This window comes from Antennarius striatus, chromosome 19, assembly GCF_040054535.1.
Source record: "Antennarius striatus isolate MH-2024 chromosome 19, ASM4005453v1, whole genome shotgun sequence".
Classification (NCBI taxonomy): domain Eukaryota; kingdom Metazoa; phylum Chordata; class Actinopteri; order Lophiiformes; family Antennariidae; genus Antennarius; species Antennarius striatus.
This window is the reverse complement of record NC_090794.1, coordinates 3,816,911-3,832,022: the sequence shown is the minus strand read 5'-3', so window position 1 is coordinate 3,832,022 and position 15,112 is coordinate 3,816,911. Positions and strand designations below refer to the sequence as shown.

Below are 15,112 nucleotides of genomic sequence, written 5' to 3'. Positions count from 1 at the left end.
ATACAGGATGAAGCTTCCGGCCATGTGGGAATTTCTCTGTGGCTCGCGGTCGAATCTGCATGTTGGTGAGGATGTTGCTACAGCATGTATCCAAACGGTTTTATCAGAGGCAGCCAACAAACGCTCGGCAGGACGCAAATCTGTGCTGCTGAGAGGAGCGAGGAACTTCTAGTTTGATCCCTTTGCTGGTGGAGTTGAGCAAACTTTGCAGAAAGAGAGAGAAATTGTGACTTCAACTGCTTTAATCAATTCTTCAGACGATGCTGAGCCCCTGACATCATCTTTGATGAAGACAAAAAGGCACTGATGAGATATTCTAATCATCACCACGGCTGAGGACAAGGAGCCCCTTCTGGGAATTCACCTTTCTGTGAAAAAAAGGTGCGAACAGAAGCGACGAGACGCTACAGCCACTCTGTCATATGGACGCTGACACTGAACAGCTGTTGCATTCACCATCACAGAACAAAACCGGACCGATCAGGAGCCGTACGGTTACAACGCAGCGATGCTGGGGAGGGGGGAAAAACTTGTCTGCATTGAAGCACTTCATACTTAGCAACTGAGGAGGATGAGAGATGGCGTGATCACCTACCTGTATTTGACAAGTGTGGTTTTCACCTCGTTGGAGAGAGGAGCCCAGAGGAGGAAAAGAAAGTCAGCTTGAGGAAGCAGGGAGGGGAAGAGCGAGGCAGCGAGGGATTGTGCACAGCAAACGCTTTGAGAGGGAAAACGGGAGAGGACGTACAGAGCTGAGGAAGACACACGCGGGAGAAACTGACACAACTTCGCCTGAAGATTGAAAAAAGGAGTAAAAAGAAAAGACGCCAGCATCAAAGATCTGCCAACCGCCCCCCTCTAACGCTGGAGGATTGTGTTTTGTCAGAGCCGTCCAGGGTGAGTATGCATTCTGTTTGATATGCAGGAAATTAAACAGTTCACAGGAGCAGCTGTCAGCGGCTCGCTGTTCAGTAAAATCATATAGATTCTAGCATAAATTGTTTATTTCTGAACAGTAAATTCAGCTCATATTAATGAAACGTGGGACAAGTGCTGGGCTTCATCAGCTGTCAGCTGAGCTTTTAGCTCGGCAGAACATTTTATACAAATGTTGATTTAAAAGAGGAGCTTTTGACACCCTGAAAAAAAAGAATGCAAATCTGTTTCAGATCCTTGGAATAATTATCAACAAGTTTGGCTCTATGGGTGTGTGTGTGTGTGTGTGTGTGTGTGTGTGTGTGTGTGTGTGTGTGTGTGTGTGTGTGTGTGTGTGTGTGTGTGTGTGTGTGTGTGTGTGTGTCTTTTTTTAGTCAGGAAAGAGTGGGTGGTACAAGGAGTGACATGATTTGATTTGAGGTATCATTAAAAAACATGGGGATGATGGGATACATACATGACTGGTATCCAAATTATCCAAATTATGGCTTCTACTTAAATACTAAAATAGAACACGTCAACTAGACCTTAAATAATCATAGTAGGCAAAAATATATATAATTAATTATTCAGGTGAGAAGTTCAAGGGAAAAAATTTTTCTTTAAATTGCTTGCTAAATATTTAAAAAAAATGCAACAAATAGTTATTATTTCATCACAATTATTTGGAATTTTTTTAATGATTTTTTTTTAAATAAATCTGTTAGAAATGCCAAAAAATGATGTAACTTGTCCAAAAAAAAAAGCTGAAGATGATCACAACAAAGAAATTGGAATCATCAAAGAATATTTTTCACACTCCTTCTTGAAGGATTTCCTTCAATTTGATTATCAGATAGTAAATTTATTTTTACTGTGGCAAAATTGAATGTGGTCGACCTTCTGGTTTCTGAAAGACATTTTATCACAACTTGTACGAGAAAGCTCTTTGAAAACTGTATTAAATTATACAGATGGTAAACAAGGGAGTTCATTTTCACTGCAGCGACTTCAAAATTCAAAGGAATTTTCAAGCACAGAATTTACGCCTCTATGTTTTATGATCAAAAATATTTTTGAATTGTTGAGTTCAAAAATCTGAACACATGACCTATGACTAAACTGTGATAGCCGGCGTGGGCTGTGATCAGACGAGCGAGTAGTTATTTCAGGTTGACGATGGCTAGCCTGTGGGATGATCTCCGTCAAGCGTCTCTCGTCCACCTCCTGGTTTATTTGGCCTCACCCCCCACCCCCCCACCCCACAGTGGGCTTCATCAGCACCTGTGACGTTTTGTTTCCTATCTGTGGAGAGCAGACGGTACACAACCAGACCTCGTACGTCCACTTTGACGCCAGTCCTCCTCCACGATAGAGAGGCTAATCAAGTATCTATAATGACAACGGAATATATAAATTAACGGCGTGATTGGAGCGATTCATCTCGGTTAAGAAAACGTCCTTGTGTTTGTCAATCTAGTTAGCGGGATCACTGAAGCTTTAATGCTATTTCCTTTGGTCTCATTATGATTGAGACTTGATAGGTGCCCATTAGCGGCCTCGGTAAACTACGGCTGCGGGGGAGGAGGATTGATCCCTGTGTTAATGTGAACAGATAGATGACCGTGTTAGGATGTAAATAACTGCCCAGCAATTCCCCTAAGTCCGACAGGCACACGGACACAAACACACACACACACACACACACACACACACACACACACACACACACACATACCAAGAGAACTGCACCATGTGTGCCCTTAGCAACAACACAATCAAGCCCCAACAATGCAAGGAGTGTGATGACAACAGATGAAATAAATTCCCTTTAACGTTTAAAAATGTCAGCGAAACATTTATTCTTTTCAACTTCGTAACAACTTGATGCTTTTTTTCCCCTAATCATTCAATAACAAACCTCTGCTTTGAATCTATAGAAATCTTTAAGGCGTTGAAATTCTCACTACACAAAGGCTGTTTCTCAAGGTGCTGGTTCTAAAACGTCTCAAGCATCAAAAGCACCGTTTCATCCTTGAAATGTTTCTTTATGAATAAAAGGTCCTCTGCGCACTCGACTCCTGGGTCTGGATGGAATAGAAGGTGTAATCAGGAGTCAGGACACATGAATGCTAAAAGCACGAGGGATGTTTGGACAAGCAGTGGAGCTACAGATCGGCCATCCAGGAGTCCACGAAACAACAGAAATCAACATGACCCTCAATTCAAACCACACAAGTCTGTTTGCATAACTTCCTGGTCAAGCTTCAATTTTCCTAATCGCACCGAATACAGTACAGCTTACACAAATAGAAAGTTTTATACGTCCAAACAAATCAATTCCATCTTCAAATAAACAATTCACTGACAAAATAATAGCCTTTACACAGGTTCTGCTTTCATAACCAAATTCAGGTTTAGGTATCTATTACATGAATGAAATAGCACAATGGGATAATTTAATGCTCTTTGTAGATGTACTGGATGCATTTACCGTAACAGATAGACAAAGATCAACAATCACAGATCGCAGATTTGGGGAATGGCCAAAAGAATAGACTACTGCTTGACCAGGAAAAATTTATACCTCGAATTTAGAATTAGACCTGCATTATTATTTTTGCCAAAGAGGTAATGTTTGTGTCTCACAAAGAGTTAGGATTACTCAGAGTTAAGAGCTGATTTGATATAATTCTCACAGACAAAGGAAAAGTCTACAAGATCATGAGATTATGTTATCATTGGGATTGTCACACGACTTTTGTTTCTACCTTCAACGCCATTATCGCCAGGACAACACTAAGACCAAGAAGGCAAAGAAAGAAGAATCCGGATACAATTAATACAGAGAGATAAAAACTTCACACAGATTTGATTAGTTTAACCAGTCTTCAATGAGTCATAACACAAGGATTAACCTATGAATGGATTGCTGCCATTAGGTGCAATAAAATCACGGAAAAATTAAACTTCCTTGGAGGAGGGTTTGTGTTCTGTTGTTTCTGATGCATTAATGTTAATTATTTTGATGTTGTAGTGGATTATGTTGGATTAATTTAAATATCTTATAGAAACTTCATGCAATGTTCAGACACTGAGGAACTCTTAATTCCATTTAATGATATTTAAAATATTCATAATCCAACCTAAAGAAGCTAAACATTCAGGGATTGGATGTCCTGGGGCTTATATATGCTTTAGATACATGGACATATGTTTCCATTTTTCCAACTCAGCTTGCTTCTGAATCATATTTTTAAATGAAGGTTTTAAAAATGACGATTTTGGAGGAATAACAGCTAACAACAGTTTATAATTATTCCTGGCTTACTGTCGACTCTCTGCCTCGCTCCATCTGTTATATCTGAAACAGTAGTTGTTTCCAGTGAGAGGGGAACTTGAAGATGTTCTCTGTCACAGTGTGTTTCCATTCTCCTGGGGGGGGGGGTGATGGTGTGGCGGGGGGGGGGGGGGGTTATGGCTGAAAGTTCTATTAATCATTCAGTAAAGTTAGCACACCAAACAAATTAAGTGACGTGTTCTGTTTTGTCCATCAATCTCCTCCGCTTCATCTCTAACGACGTGTCATACTAACACAAAACACTCCCACCCCACTCCCCCCACCCCAAACTAACCACAGTCATTGCAGCATTTCACAGCAAAAATGCAAACATGCCAACTTGCTGTGAGGCTTGAGATTGGCAATCATTCTCCAACACGTTGGAGACCACAGGGTAGGCAGTGACACGAGCTTACAGGAAACACCCAACGTGTTTAAAGCATCACTCTCTGGTCACATCCGAAACAGCCAAACATACAATTTACAGAGACAATACTAGACCAAAATAATTTACAGATTGTCATAGCGACAGAGGAGGTGCCGGATCTGATCGACTAGGTGGCGTGCCATTCTGGGAGGTCCCAGATCCTGTTCCAGCAGGATCAGGCACAAATTAAGCCCTGAGCACACGGACTGTAATCTTAGTTACATCACAATATCTATACCCCAGTTTGATAACTTGACACCACATAAAGACTGCAGCAGCAAATCATCTGTGTGTATTTAACAAAGCTGCGATGCTTTGTGTCGATCACGATTGACCCAGCAAACATCAGAGGAACTGAACAATACAAAACTTCATTTCTTGATGCTCGACAGATTGGAATGAGATCTATTTATGGATCGCCGGTTTCAAATCCAAAGGTGCTCTTTAAAAGGTTTCATGATGTCACTTCATCCAAACTTCAGTGTTTTCTGCCTTTATGTTTGAAACAAAACAATTCCCGCCCACTCAGATATATATTTATACGGTCTTGTTAAAGCTGTGCATGTGGTCAGATCTGCTTGACAACAGTGGACAGCAACAGCAACAAACAGAACTGACTCAACATAATTAAAACCCTCAATGAAAAGCATCTCTAATACTTTTTAGACCTTTAGCTTCTTCAAATTTGGTGCATATCCAGACACCAGCCTCTGGCAGCGCTACTCAGGAATATTAGCCCATTCCTCATGAAAAAGGTCTCCACCTCCATGATATACTTTCACTGCACTTTCTTCAAATCCCACCAGAGATTTTCTCTGAATTTCGATCGGGTGGCTGTCACAGCTGCTCTAGAAAGATTCAAGACTTGGTAGACTTTGAGTTCTGCCAGAAATCATTTTTTAAACATTCAACACCCAAGCTTCATCCTCCTCACAGATGGTGAGACATTTTCTCCTAGGATGTCCCGATCCTTGAGGTGACTTCTCTTGTGTTTTTGCGTCAGCAGTGGTGAACTTCCAGTAGTTGGGGCACAGGGCTCTTACACTGATTTAGACCTTAACAGAAAAAGGATTCACTCTAGTTATAAAGTAAATCTGTGAGGTTTGGCAGTGTTTTAACAACAGCTGATTGGTAAATGTGTGCTCTAATAAGTGATGCTGTTCAGGGGGTTGAATCATTTTGAGATTGCAGTACAGGAAGCATTTGGTATTGAATGAGGAAAACAACTTCAAATCTGTTGTACTGAGCTGCTTATAAAAAGTTCTTATTCCGTAAAGACTATATTTTGCTTATTACATTAGATTAGATATACTTTAATGATCCCAAACTGAAAAATTCAGTTTGGGATCTACCCAATATAAAAATCAGGGCTGTATAATTTTTACTTCCAACCTTAGACACATTGAAATGTTGTGAAAGCATCCCATAACTGCACTGTCATCTGAAGCCTCCAACACATAGCAGGTAAAGCTCTGCTCTTGAACTGCGAATCTCATAAGAATGCTCTGGGCCATTTCTAGCTGAAATACGTAACAACTGCACACTCTATGCTTCTGACCAGCACATTCTGCCCAATCAAACAAAACAAACAGGATACTTTGGTACTTGAAAGCCCGGGGGTTCGAAAGGTGATGGTGACATAATATCCACAGTAAGAAGTATTCTATAATAACTTGAGGCGAGGGGAAATGGGAGATTTCTGCTGCAAATTCCTGATTTCACAGCTACCCTAATTGGCCAGAAAAACGACTCTTGAAAGCATCGCCTCCCACGTACAATTAAGTATCCTCTGGAGAGCGGCAGCCTCTTGCTGTACGGTATGACTAATCTGACAATGTGGGCAAAACACAGAGAGTCAAACAACTCACAGGAGGACCTTTGGCATTTATGCTACAAGAGAAGAGAGACATGCCGCTGCAGCGCACAAACTCTCAAGAGGTGTGAGGGGAAAAAAAAAAAGTCTGGAAAAATTAGCTGCTTGAACACTCAGCTCCAGTTAAAAATGGATTCACAGCTTTCTGCAACCTGCATAGATGATCCAAACTCAAATATTTGGACAAAAATCCCTCTGATTTGGCTCATCAGTGGAATCTTATCCTACTGTGTTATGCAAGACTCTTTTTACACATATGGCCTGTTTATAGAAATAAGTAATGGCTGGAAAAAAGTAAATTTTCCTGAATAAATCAATAACTTAAGAAATACTGTATGTTGAATTAATTAGCATCATGTAAATTCATGAATCTCAGTGTCAGATATTGTGATACTTTGCTCATTTGCAAAGCTTCCCTGAGCAACACGTTTAAATGCAGTTTGATAAGTCTGTTATTAATTGTCTGATTTTTTGCCACTGTTAACAAACGATGCCCTTTTGTCACGGCATACAGTCATTTGATATTCCGGAAAAATTTTAATGCTGGCGAACAAAGCTGCATCTTTAACCCACGACAGGTCTTTAAACTAATTTACCTAAATGGATAGTAACTTCATTTATATGCTATCTTTCATTGAACTTTGACCCCAGCCTTCACTATACGCCCCCATGCAATACTGTACTTCTGTATACGCCAAAATCCTACATGTGTATATTTTTATCGATCAGAATACACTTAACTGTTTATTTACACACTGGTTAGGCCTCGAATGTATTTTTTTCGTACTGCACCAGTGCTGTGCAATGACAAGAAATTTGAATCTAATCCAATCTTTGGAAAACGAATAAAATTAAATCAGCAACAACACAAATAAAGCTGGTTTGTTAAAGTGAAGTCAGTATGTTCGTGTAACCCTAATCTGAATAATGGCATCTGAATACCCGTGCAGCATCCTGTTGCTGAAATTCAAATGATCCAGACATGAGTCAAATGGTGAAGTGCTTAACCATCTGCTGCAGGATGTGAATGAGTCAATCTACTCAGGGGGACTCAGGGTGAAAGGGACACCTAAGTGGCGCCAAATTTACATTTCTCCTCCAAGATGTTTGTGCGTTCCTGCCATAATATCTGCAGAACAGTAACTTGTTCCTGACAACGCTGCTGTCACAACAGAACAAATGTTTTAAACAACTTATCTCATAAAAGTCTTGCATTTCTCCATCACGTATCATTATATATTTTTAGTTTTTGGACAGTTATCCATAGAAAACAAGACATGTTCCATTCAATATCAAAAATAATTCAGTAACAGTTGTCTGCTCGTCTATTAATAATGTTTAAAAACAGAATTTTAAATGCTAACACGGTCTTTAACTCATTAACTCCATAGTAGAAACCAATGAAATAACTCGTGCTGTCTCTGTATGAGAAACTCTCTGTGCTGTAATGAGACAGTACTCAGCTGTTTTATTTGTGTTCCTTTGGGGAAGGAAATATCATCAGAACCGGGGTTGAGACTGGTGAGGGGGTGGGAGGGAGGGGTGAAACCCAGATCACTGAGGATGAAATTAGCGAACAAAAACACACAGGGTTCTTCGATGCAGCCATCTGACAGCAGCGTCCATGCAGAGCAATTAAAGGTTAAGACAAAAGACGTTTCCTTTTTTCTACTAATGAGGATACAGACGGGAAAAAAATTTCAAAAAGCACGAGTACTTGACTTAACTTCCTATTACTTCTCTTTTCATCGAGCGATGGTTTGATCATTATTGCTCAAAGTGGGATAACATTTATGTCTGAGAACGATGGAGCTTTCAGAACAAATGGTCTCATTTCTTCATCATACCCAAGAATTCTACTGTTATAAAACCTGAAAATCCAAGCATTAGAAGAATGTTTAAATCTGGGGGAGCTGAGAAACAGGACATGACTTCTGTCTCATGCAGGATGAGTGTACAGGTCTGGTTTGGGAAACAAAGCCAACCTCCAGCAGCTTCTCTTGTCCAGATCTCACCTGCTGACTCCAACAGGATGTGGTAGTCGGTCCCTCTCTGAGTAGGAACATCGTCTTCCGCCTCCTTCTTCTCTGACTCCTCATAACGATCCCAGTTTGACTCCAGCTTCCTCCTGGAGAACACCTCTGCCCTGTCATCTTCTTCCTGAACGTTCTCCTCTCCCTCTTGGTTCTTAAAGACAAAACAGAGTGAACACAATAAAGGACGAATCACAATTACATTCTGTGATACTGACGTCAGAATGTGCCTAACAATCTAATATATGATGTCACACTAAAGGCTATTGAATTAAAGCTGATAGATGGATGACACGCTGTTCCTACATCTCCAAACATGAACCTTTTCTTCTCGTATCATCATACAAAAGGCTGGATATTTGTGCCATGAATAACACCCAGACGCGTGTGTACTCCCTTGGGTAATTATAAATGAATTACTTTTCACACATATGAGTCGTATTGAAGCTACAAGGACAGCTGTTCTGTTTCCCAGACTGCAGGACGCAGAGTGTGCTAATCTGTTTGCTTTTCCCTTTCGGCGCTTGGCTTCACTGGCCCTCCCTGACCCAACCTCGAGCACTGGAGATGGGGGGGTGGCAACTGTGTTCCGAGGACGCAAAAAAAAACAGGCGCCCTATTAGGAAAGTACATTTAATTTAATAAGGCTAATGAGGGAAATTCTTTATAAATAGCAAGTTACAAAAAAGGGTCCTATCTTACAACATGGAAGAAAGCTAGACTGAATCTTCTTCATCAATCAACTCTTCTTTGTCCTGAGATCTGCCCCCACACTATTAACAACTTCTCAAGACATCTTGTGGATTTTCAAGCAAACGTGGGCGATCACATAACCTGCTGACACTCTTGTCAGCAAATGGAATGAGGATAAAGGGTTCTGCTCTCCATAAGTGATGGAGTAGAGATTCTTTTTCCTCTTCAAACTCTGAATGACTCTTGCTGAGATGAATTGTCAGGTGCAGAAATGTGGCTCTAAATGATTTAACGGCGACTGATACTGGGTAGAAGGGACGTAAAATCCATCAGTGCACAACATTGAAAATGTCTTGCATTCATGGTTGTGGGGAATTGATGACAACCATTTTGATTCATCAAATAAATTCTGGATAAAATTGTAAATTAAGCCACTATTGGAAGCCATGAGCTGATTTTTTTTTATAATTCTACAGCCTTTAAATTCATAATGACATTGATTCATTCGCTATAAAGATTCTATACATCAAACATGTGAAAATGCATTGTGTTAATTTAATATTTAAAATGCTGTGTGCTAACATAATTCAAGACTTCTTCCACTAAAGAATTTTGTTGAGCAAAAATAAGACTTCAGCTAATTAGCCCCATTAAGTTTAAATTATCTGTCCCACGTTTCCTCCTGTTTTGTTACATAATTGGACAAACCTTTAACAATGTTGTCATGACGATGCGACATGTGAGATGCATCAGGAGGACAACGTGCGTATTTGCTCAGTTTTTCTGGCGCTCTGTTGATACTGACAAATACACAACACAATCACCAAAGAACTCACAGTAGCCATGGATACGCCAAAAGAGATTCTTTATGATTGCAATCAAGGAGCCCCCATTGTTTCCCTTCTGTCTCTGTTGCTGGAGCATCGACTGTCAGAACCTCCCAGCAGAAACTGAGCTGAATTCTCTAGAATTTCACACATGTAGAAAAGCAATCGAGAGAAAATACCTCAACCGACACCATTGCCTCTAATCGATCTGCTGCTTTACTCTGATCTACCAGAAACCTACAGCTATGATCTGAAATCATGTGATCATCATCAGTAGTTTGTTATGTTTATGTATCAATTAAAATATCCTTGAAAGATTTTCATGAAACTTGGTATAAAAATGAACAATTGTTATGGATTGGATTTTTAATTCTTTTAATTCTTTAAAACTGAGATATCTTGAAGACGGAAATAGTTTCTCCGATTGTTGAAATGTTTGCATTGTTTGTTTATTTACACACACACACACACACACACACACACACACACACACACACACACACACACACACTTGCTTTTTTGTTAAAAATGGTGTTACTATTTTAAAAACGTTACCCTCCCTCACACAGCCTCTTCTCTCACAGGGGGGAGCTAAAACTCTAATATAGATGGATGGAGAAACACATCATCTTTTATTATCTACAGCTGCTACAACGTTGAGGGGGAAAAAAGCGTCAAAAACGTAGTGACGTCACAACATGTCACCGTAAACTAGACGTAATTTATCGACGCCTGGTAACTTAAAAGTCAAGAAACACATCTGCCTCTGCTTCATGCTAAATTTAAAGTACAGTAATACTAGTTAATAAAATAATTAATTATTAAAAAATAAATAAAACTTTTTTTAATGTGTGTTTTTTATGACGCATTTTTCAACGTGGTTTGGGCGTTCTTACCCTGTGATGGAATTCCGCTAAATTGGCGTTTCCCCCACGTCCACGTCCACGTTGGTGGTCTCTTTTTCCCCGCCCGCGGTGGTGGCCTCCTCTCCCTCTACCCCGGGCTTCACCCCCGAAACTATCGCTGCTGTTTCTACCCCGGTCGCCCCTTTTCCAACTACCCCCTCTGCCTCTACTCGGTCTAACCTCCATTGCTATGAAGTGTGACCGGACGGTTTAGAATGTAACCCCTGACTGAGTGTTACAGTGAATGTCGTCCCACGTAACAGTGGCGTTTGATTGTTCCGAGTTTGATTTGGACTGTAGATAATTAATGTACAATTTAACTGTGACTGGAAATGTATACTAGAATAGTTGTAAAAAAAATTCATAATTTTCTGGTTTACATAATGCATCCTGAAGAAAAAACAATAAAAGAATAACAAAACACATTAAAATAGTAGTTAGTTTCATTTATCAATACAGTAGAAATCAATAAATTCTCTTAAATTATTTGATTATGGTAGTTATGATAATTTACAATAGTAATATAATATAATAATTTATAATATGTTAATTTTATATAAATATAACAATATAATATAAATGAGTGGGGTGGTATTAGATATGGGATGCCTTTGGTTTTACATATGTTGTGTGATCATTTAAACACATTTAAACACTTCTGCTGGAGTATCATATATGACAGCATATTTTTTGATGTGTCAGTAGTGGTTTATAAATGGAAAAAGAATTACTACATAATTATGTGCTGTCTCATTGATTTGTTTCCTTTCATTTTAGGAAATCTCTTAATGGAGCCACAAATGGGTGAATCTCTCTGACCTCTCACTGGAGACACAGATAACACAGCACCATGGGTGTAGAGCCTCCAAACAGCACTTTTACCAATACATCAGACATCCACGCTGCTCCCCACAGCCTTTGGGAGGCTATAACTATTGCTACAGTGTCAGCCGTTGTCAGCTTGATAACTATTGTTGGAAACGTTCTTGTGCTGCTCTCCTTCAAAGTCAACAGCCAGTTGAAGACTGTAAACAACTATTACCTACTGAGTTTGGCTTTTGCTGACCTCATCATAGGTGTAATATCCATGAATTTGTACACCACTTACATCCTGATGGGTTACTGGTCTTTGGGAAATCTTGCATGTGATCTTTGGCTAGCAGTGGATTATGTTGCCAGCAATGCCTCAGTTATGAATTTACTTGTCATCAGCTTTGACAGGTATTTCTCCATCACAAGGCCGTTGACTTACAGGGCTAAGAGGACTCCAAAAAGAGCTGCTATTATGATAGGCCTTGCATGGGTGGTGTCTTTTGTCCTCTGGGCACCTCCCATTCTGTGCTGGCAGTACTTTGTTGGGGAGAGAAACGTGCCTCCTGACCAGTGCCAGATCCAGTTTTTAACTGAGCCTGTGATCACATTTGGGACAGCCATTGCTGCTTTCTACATCCCTGTCTCTGTCATGACTATCCTTTACTGCAGAATCTACAAGGAGACGCAGAGACGGACCAAAGACTTGGCAGAACTGCAGGGGCTTGCGACAGAAAACGTTCTGGAGGGGACTAAAGCAAAGAAAACAATCATTCATTCCTGCTTTAATTTCACCAGAGAGAGACGAGACCGGAGTCAGGCCTCTTGGTCCTCCTCAAACCAAAGTAACGCCACTAAAACTACCACTAGATCAGATGAGGCCTGGGAGAAATCCGATCAGATTACTTCCTTTAACAGCTATACCTCATCTGATGAGGAAGATCAACATATTCCAATAGATACCCCACAGGGATCTTTCAAAGAGCAGCGTAGCAGACAAAGCAACAATGGGCAGGTGGCTGATTACACAGGAAACCAGTATTTCTCCCCTCCCAAAAAAAAGAACAGCAAGAAGCACATCTCTTATAAGTTCAAGCTTGGCTCAAAGGGTAAAAATGGCAATCCCACGCTTGCAATACCATGCCCACCTGAGGTGGAACAACCCACAAAAGATGCCTCCCCTTCCTCCTCCACCACATCCAAACCCATGGACCCCGTCTTGAAGAACCAGATCACCAAGAGGAAGAGGAATGTGTTGGTGAAAGAGAAGAAGGCGGCCCAGACTCTCAGCGCCATCCTCCTGGCTTTCATCCTAACGTGGACTCCATACAACATCATGGTTCTCATCTCCACTGTCTGTGCCACATGCATCCCTGTGTCCCTTTGGCACCTGGGATACTGGCTGTGCTACGTCAACAGCACCATCAACCCCATGTGCTACGCCCTCTGCAACAAGACCTTTCAGAAGACCTTTCGCATGCTTCTGCTCTGCCAGTGGAGGAGGAGGCGGAGAGGCGAGGACAAGCTGTACTGGTGTGGGCAAAACCAAAATGTCAATAATAAAATGACTTAAGGTGGTGTCGCCGTGTTAGGTTAGAGTTATTGCTTTTGTCCACATGTTGGTTACTTGATATATTAGTCAGTGGTCAAATTCAGTATGAAGTGCTGCATGTGATTTTTGTGTTTAACGTGGAAAATCAAGGTTAAAGATTAAAGGATGGGTTCAGATTACTTCAAATCTATCTTTATGGCTAAGAAATTATACACATCAGTGGACTTTTACCAGGAAACAACAGTGGCATGTATAAAGAATTCAACTTTTGCCGCTCCAGAGAGAGTTACTTAAAATCTGATTGACTCGAGTGATGTCAGCATAGGTTTAAGACTACATGTTTGAGATAATAAAATATGGAGATGTGTGGTTAGACAAATGAGAGCTCACCAGATGTCCATTTCCTCTTCCTCATCTTAACTTCGCATTAACATGCTAATATGAATGAAGATCATGCAATTATTCCTCCTTTCACTACTGATGGTAAAATGATCTCATCTGTCTGACTCCAGTGTAAAATGTAAAGGAACAAAATCTGGAGTTAATCAGCTCGAAACTCCTCCATCGCTCTATAAGGGTTTTCCACCGATCTATAAGGAAACACCTTATAGAGCGGTGGAGGACTGTATAAGGTGTTTCTTTATGTTATAATGAAACACCTTATAGGGTCCTCCACCACGCTATACGGTGTTTCCTTATGTTATAATGTATTCATAGTTTAATATCAATGCATTGGGAGGACATTGTGTGACTTGACTTACAGCATGTCTGTCAGTAAACCTGAAGTTAAAGCTAATATGAGGCTCCAGGGATTTTTTCCCCCCTCTGCTTTAATAACTCCAAGAATTAGACATTCATAGTAGTAGTAATAATAATAATATTAATATTAATAATAATAATTGTAATAATAGTAATAATAATCACCATCTCTGACATGATTGTTCCTGTTATTTACATTGTCTATTAAGGCAGATGCCAGTCAAGCTTTTCCTTGGGTTGTTTGCTGAGTAAACACATGACATCATTGCAGGGAATCTGTATATTTACCTATAATGGCAGATAAACAATCAACATGCTTCCAGAATGCCTTGACATTTGTGTCAGCGTGCGCTGAGTTATGGGTTTATGGGTTTAACCTACATGCCATTATGTAAGATCCATGAGTTGAAATACCTTAAATCTATGATTTAAGTTTTTAATACAGTATTGAGTCCTAATAAAAATGTTTTATTTATTTATTTATTTTTGAAGCCTCATGCTAGCTCTGACAAAAATGATCTTTTAAAGTAAAAAGGATGTTGAATTTTGTCCCCAAAATTCTCTGGAGTCAATCAGGGCCGACGTGTACAGAAGGATTCATTACTGAGCTAAATAACTACTTACTTTAGAAACCTACTGAATAAATGTGAAGCAAACCTGAACCTGTCCATTAAACCTCACATAAACCCACATTTATCCTATCGCTCACTTCTACTCTGTATAAGGGAACTATTGTAGGGTTACACATTTTAAAATAAAGTACAAAGAATATATTTCACTGATTATACACCTCACAAATGGTTCGTGTAGATTGCTTAGTGTATTTCAGTGTTTGGTGAATGTTTTCTTTTTTTTTTTTTTTCCATTTTTCTCAGCTTTTGCATTTGATATTTTTGTGTTGAAGGGCTAATGTGTAAATTTTGGTGTGTAAACATTAGATTCACAGCTGTGACAAAGTGTATGAGATTGTATCTGGAT

General features: G+C 39.9%; 2 protein-coding genes across 4 annotated transcripts in view; one reads left to right on the top strand and one right to left on the bottom strand.

Moving 5' to 3' along the window:
- Nucleotides 1-11,222, bottom strand: part of aven (apoptosis, caspase activation inhibitor) — a 28,584-nt gene extending 17,362 nt beyond the window's left edge. For all 3 annotated transcript variants that reach the window (XR_011038908.1, XR_011038909.1, XM_068341969.1), the window contains exons 1-2: nucleotides 11,005-11,222; nucleotides 8,571-8,742 (exon numbers count right to left, since the gene is read on the bottom strand). Coding sequence is in view for 1 of the 3 variants with exons in the window: in XM_068341969.1 (XP_068198070.1) it covers nucleotides 8,571-8,742; nucleotides 11,005-11,199 (367 nt within the window). In the remaining 2 variants the exon portion in view is untranslated. The remainder of the gene's footprint in view (nucleotides 1-8,570; nucleotides 8,743-11,004) is intronic.
- Nucleotides 72-13,933, top strand: chrm5b (cholinergic receptor, muscarinic 5b). Its single transcript, XM_068341968.1, has 2 exons — nucleotides 72-897; nucleotides 11,791-13,933. The coding sequence occupies exon 2, from the start codon at nucleotides 11,864-11,866 to the stop codon at nucleotides 13,394-13,396; it is 1,533 nt and encodes a 510-aa protein (XP_068198069.1). The 5' UTR covers nucleotides 72-897; nucleotides 11,791-11,863; the 3' UTR covers nucleotides 13,397-13,933.
- The last annotated feature ends 1,179 nt before the right edge of the window (nucleotides 13,934-15,112 follow it).

What these genes read in the sequence shown, in the direction of transcription:
- chrm5b (XM_068341968.1), top strand. Translation starts at nt 11,864, where the DNA reads ATGGGTGTAGAGCCTCCAAACAGCACTTTTACCAATACATCAGACATC.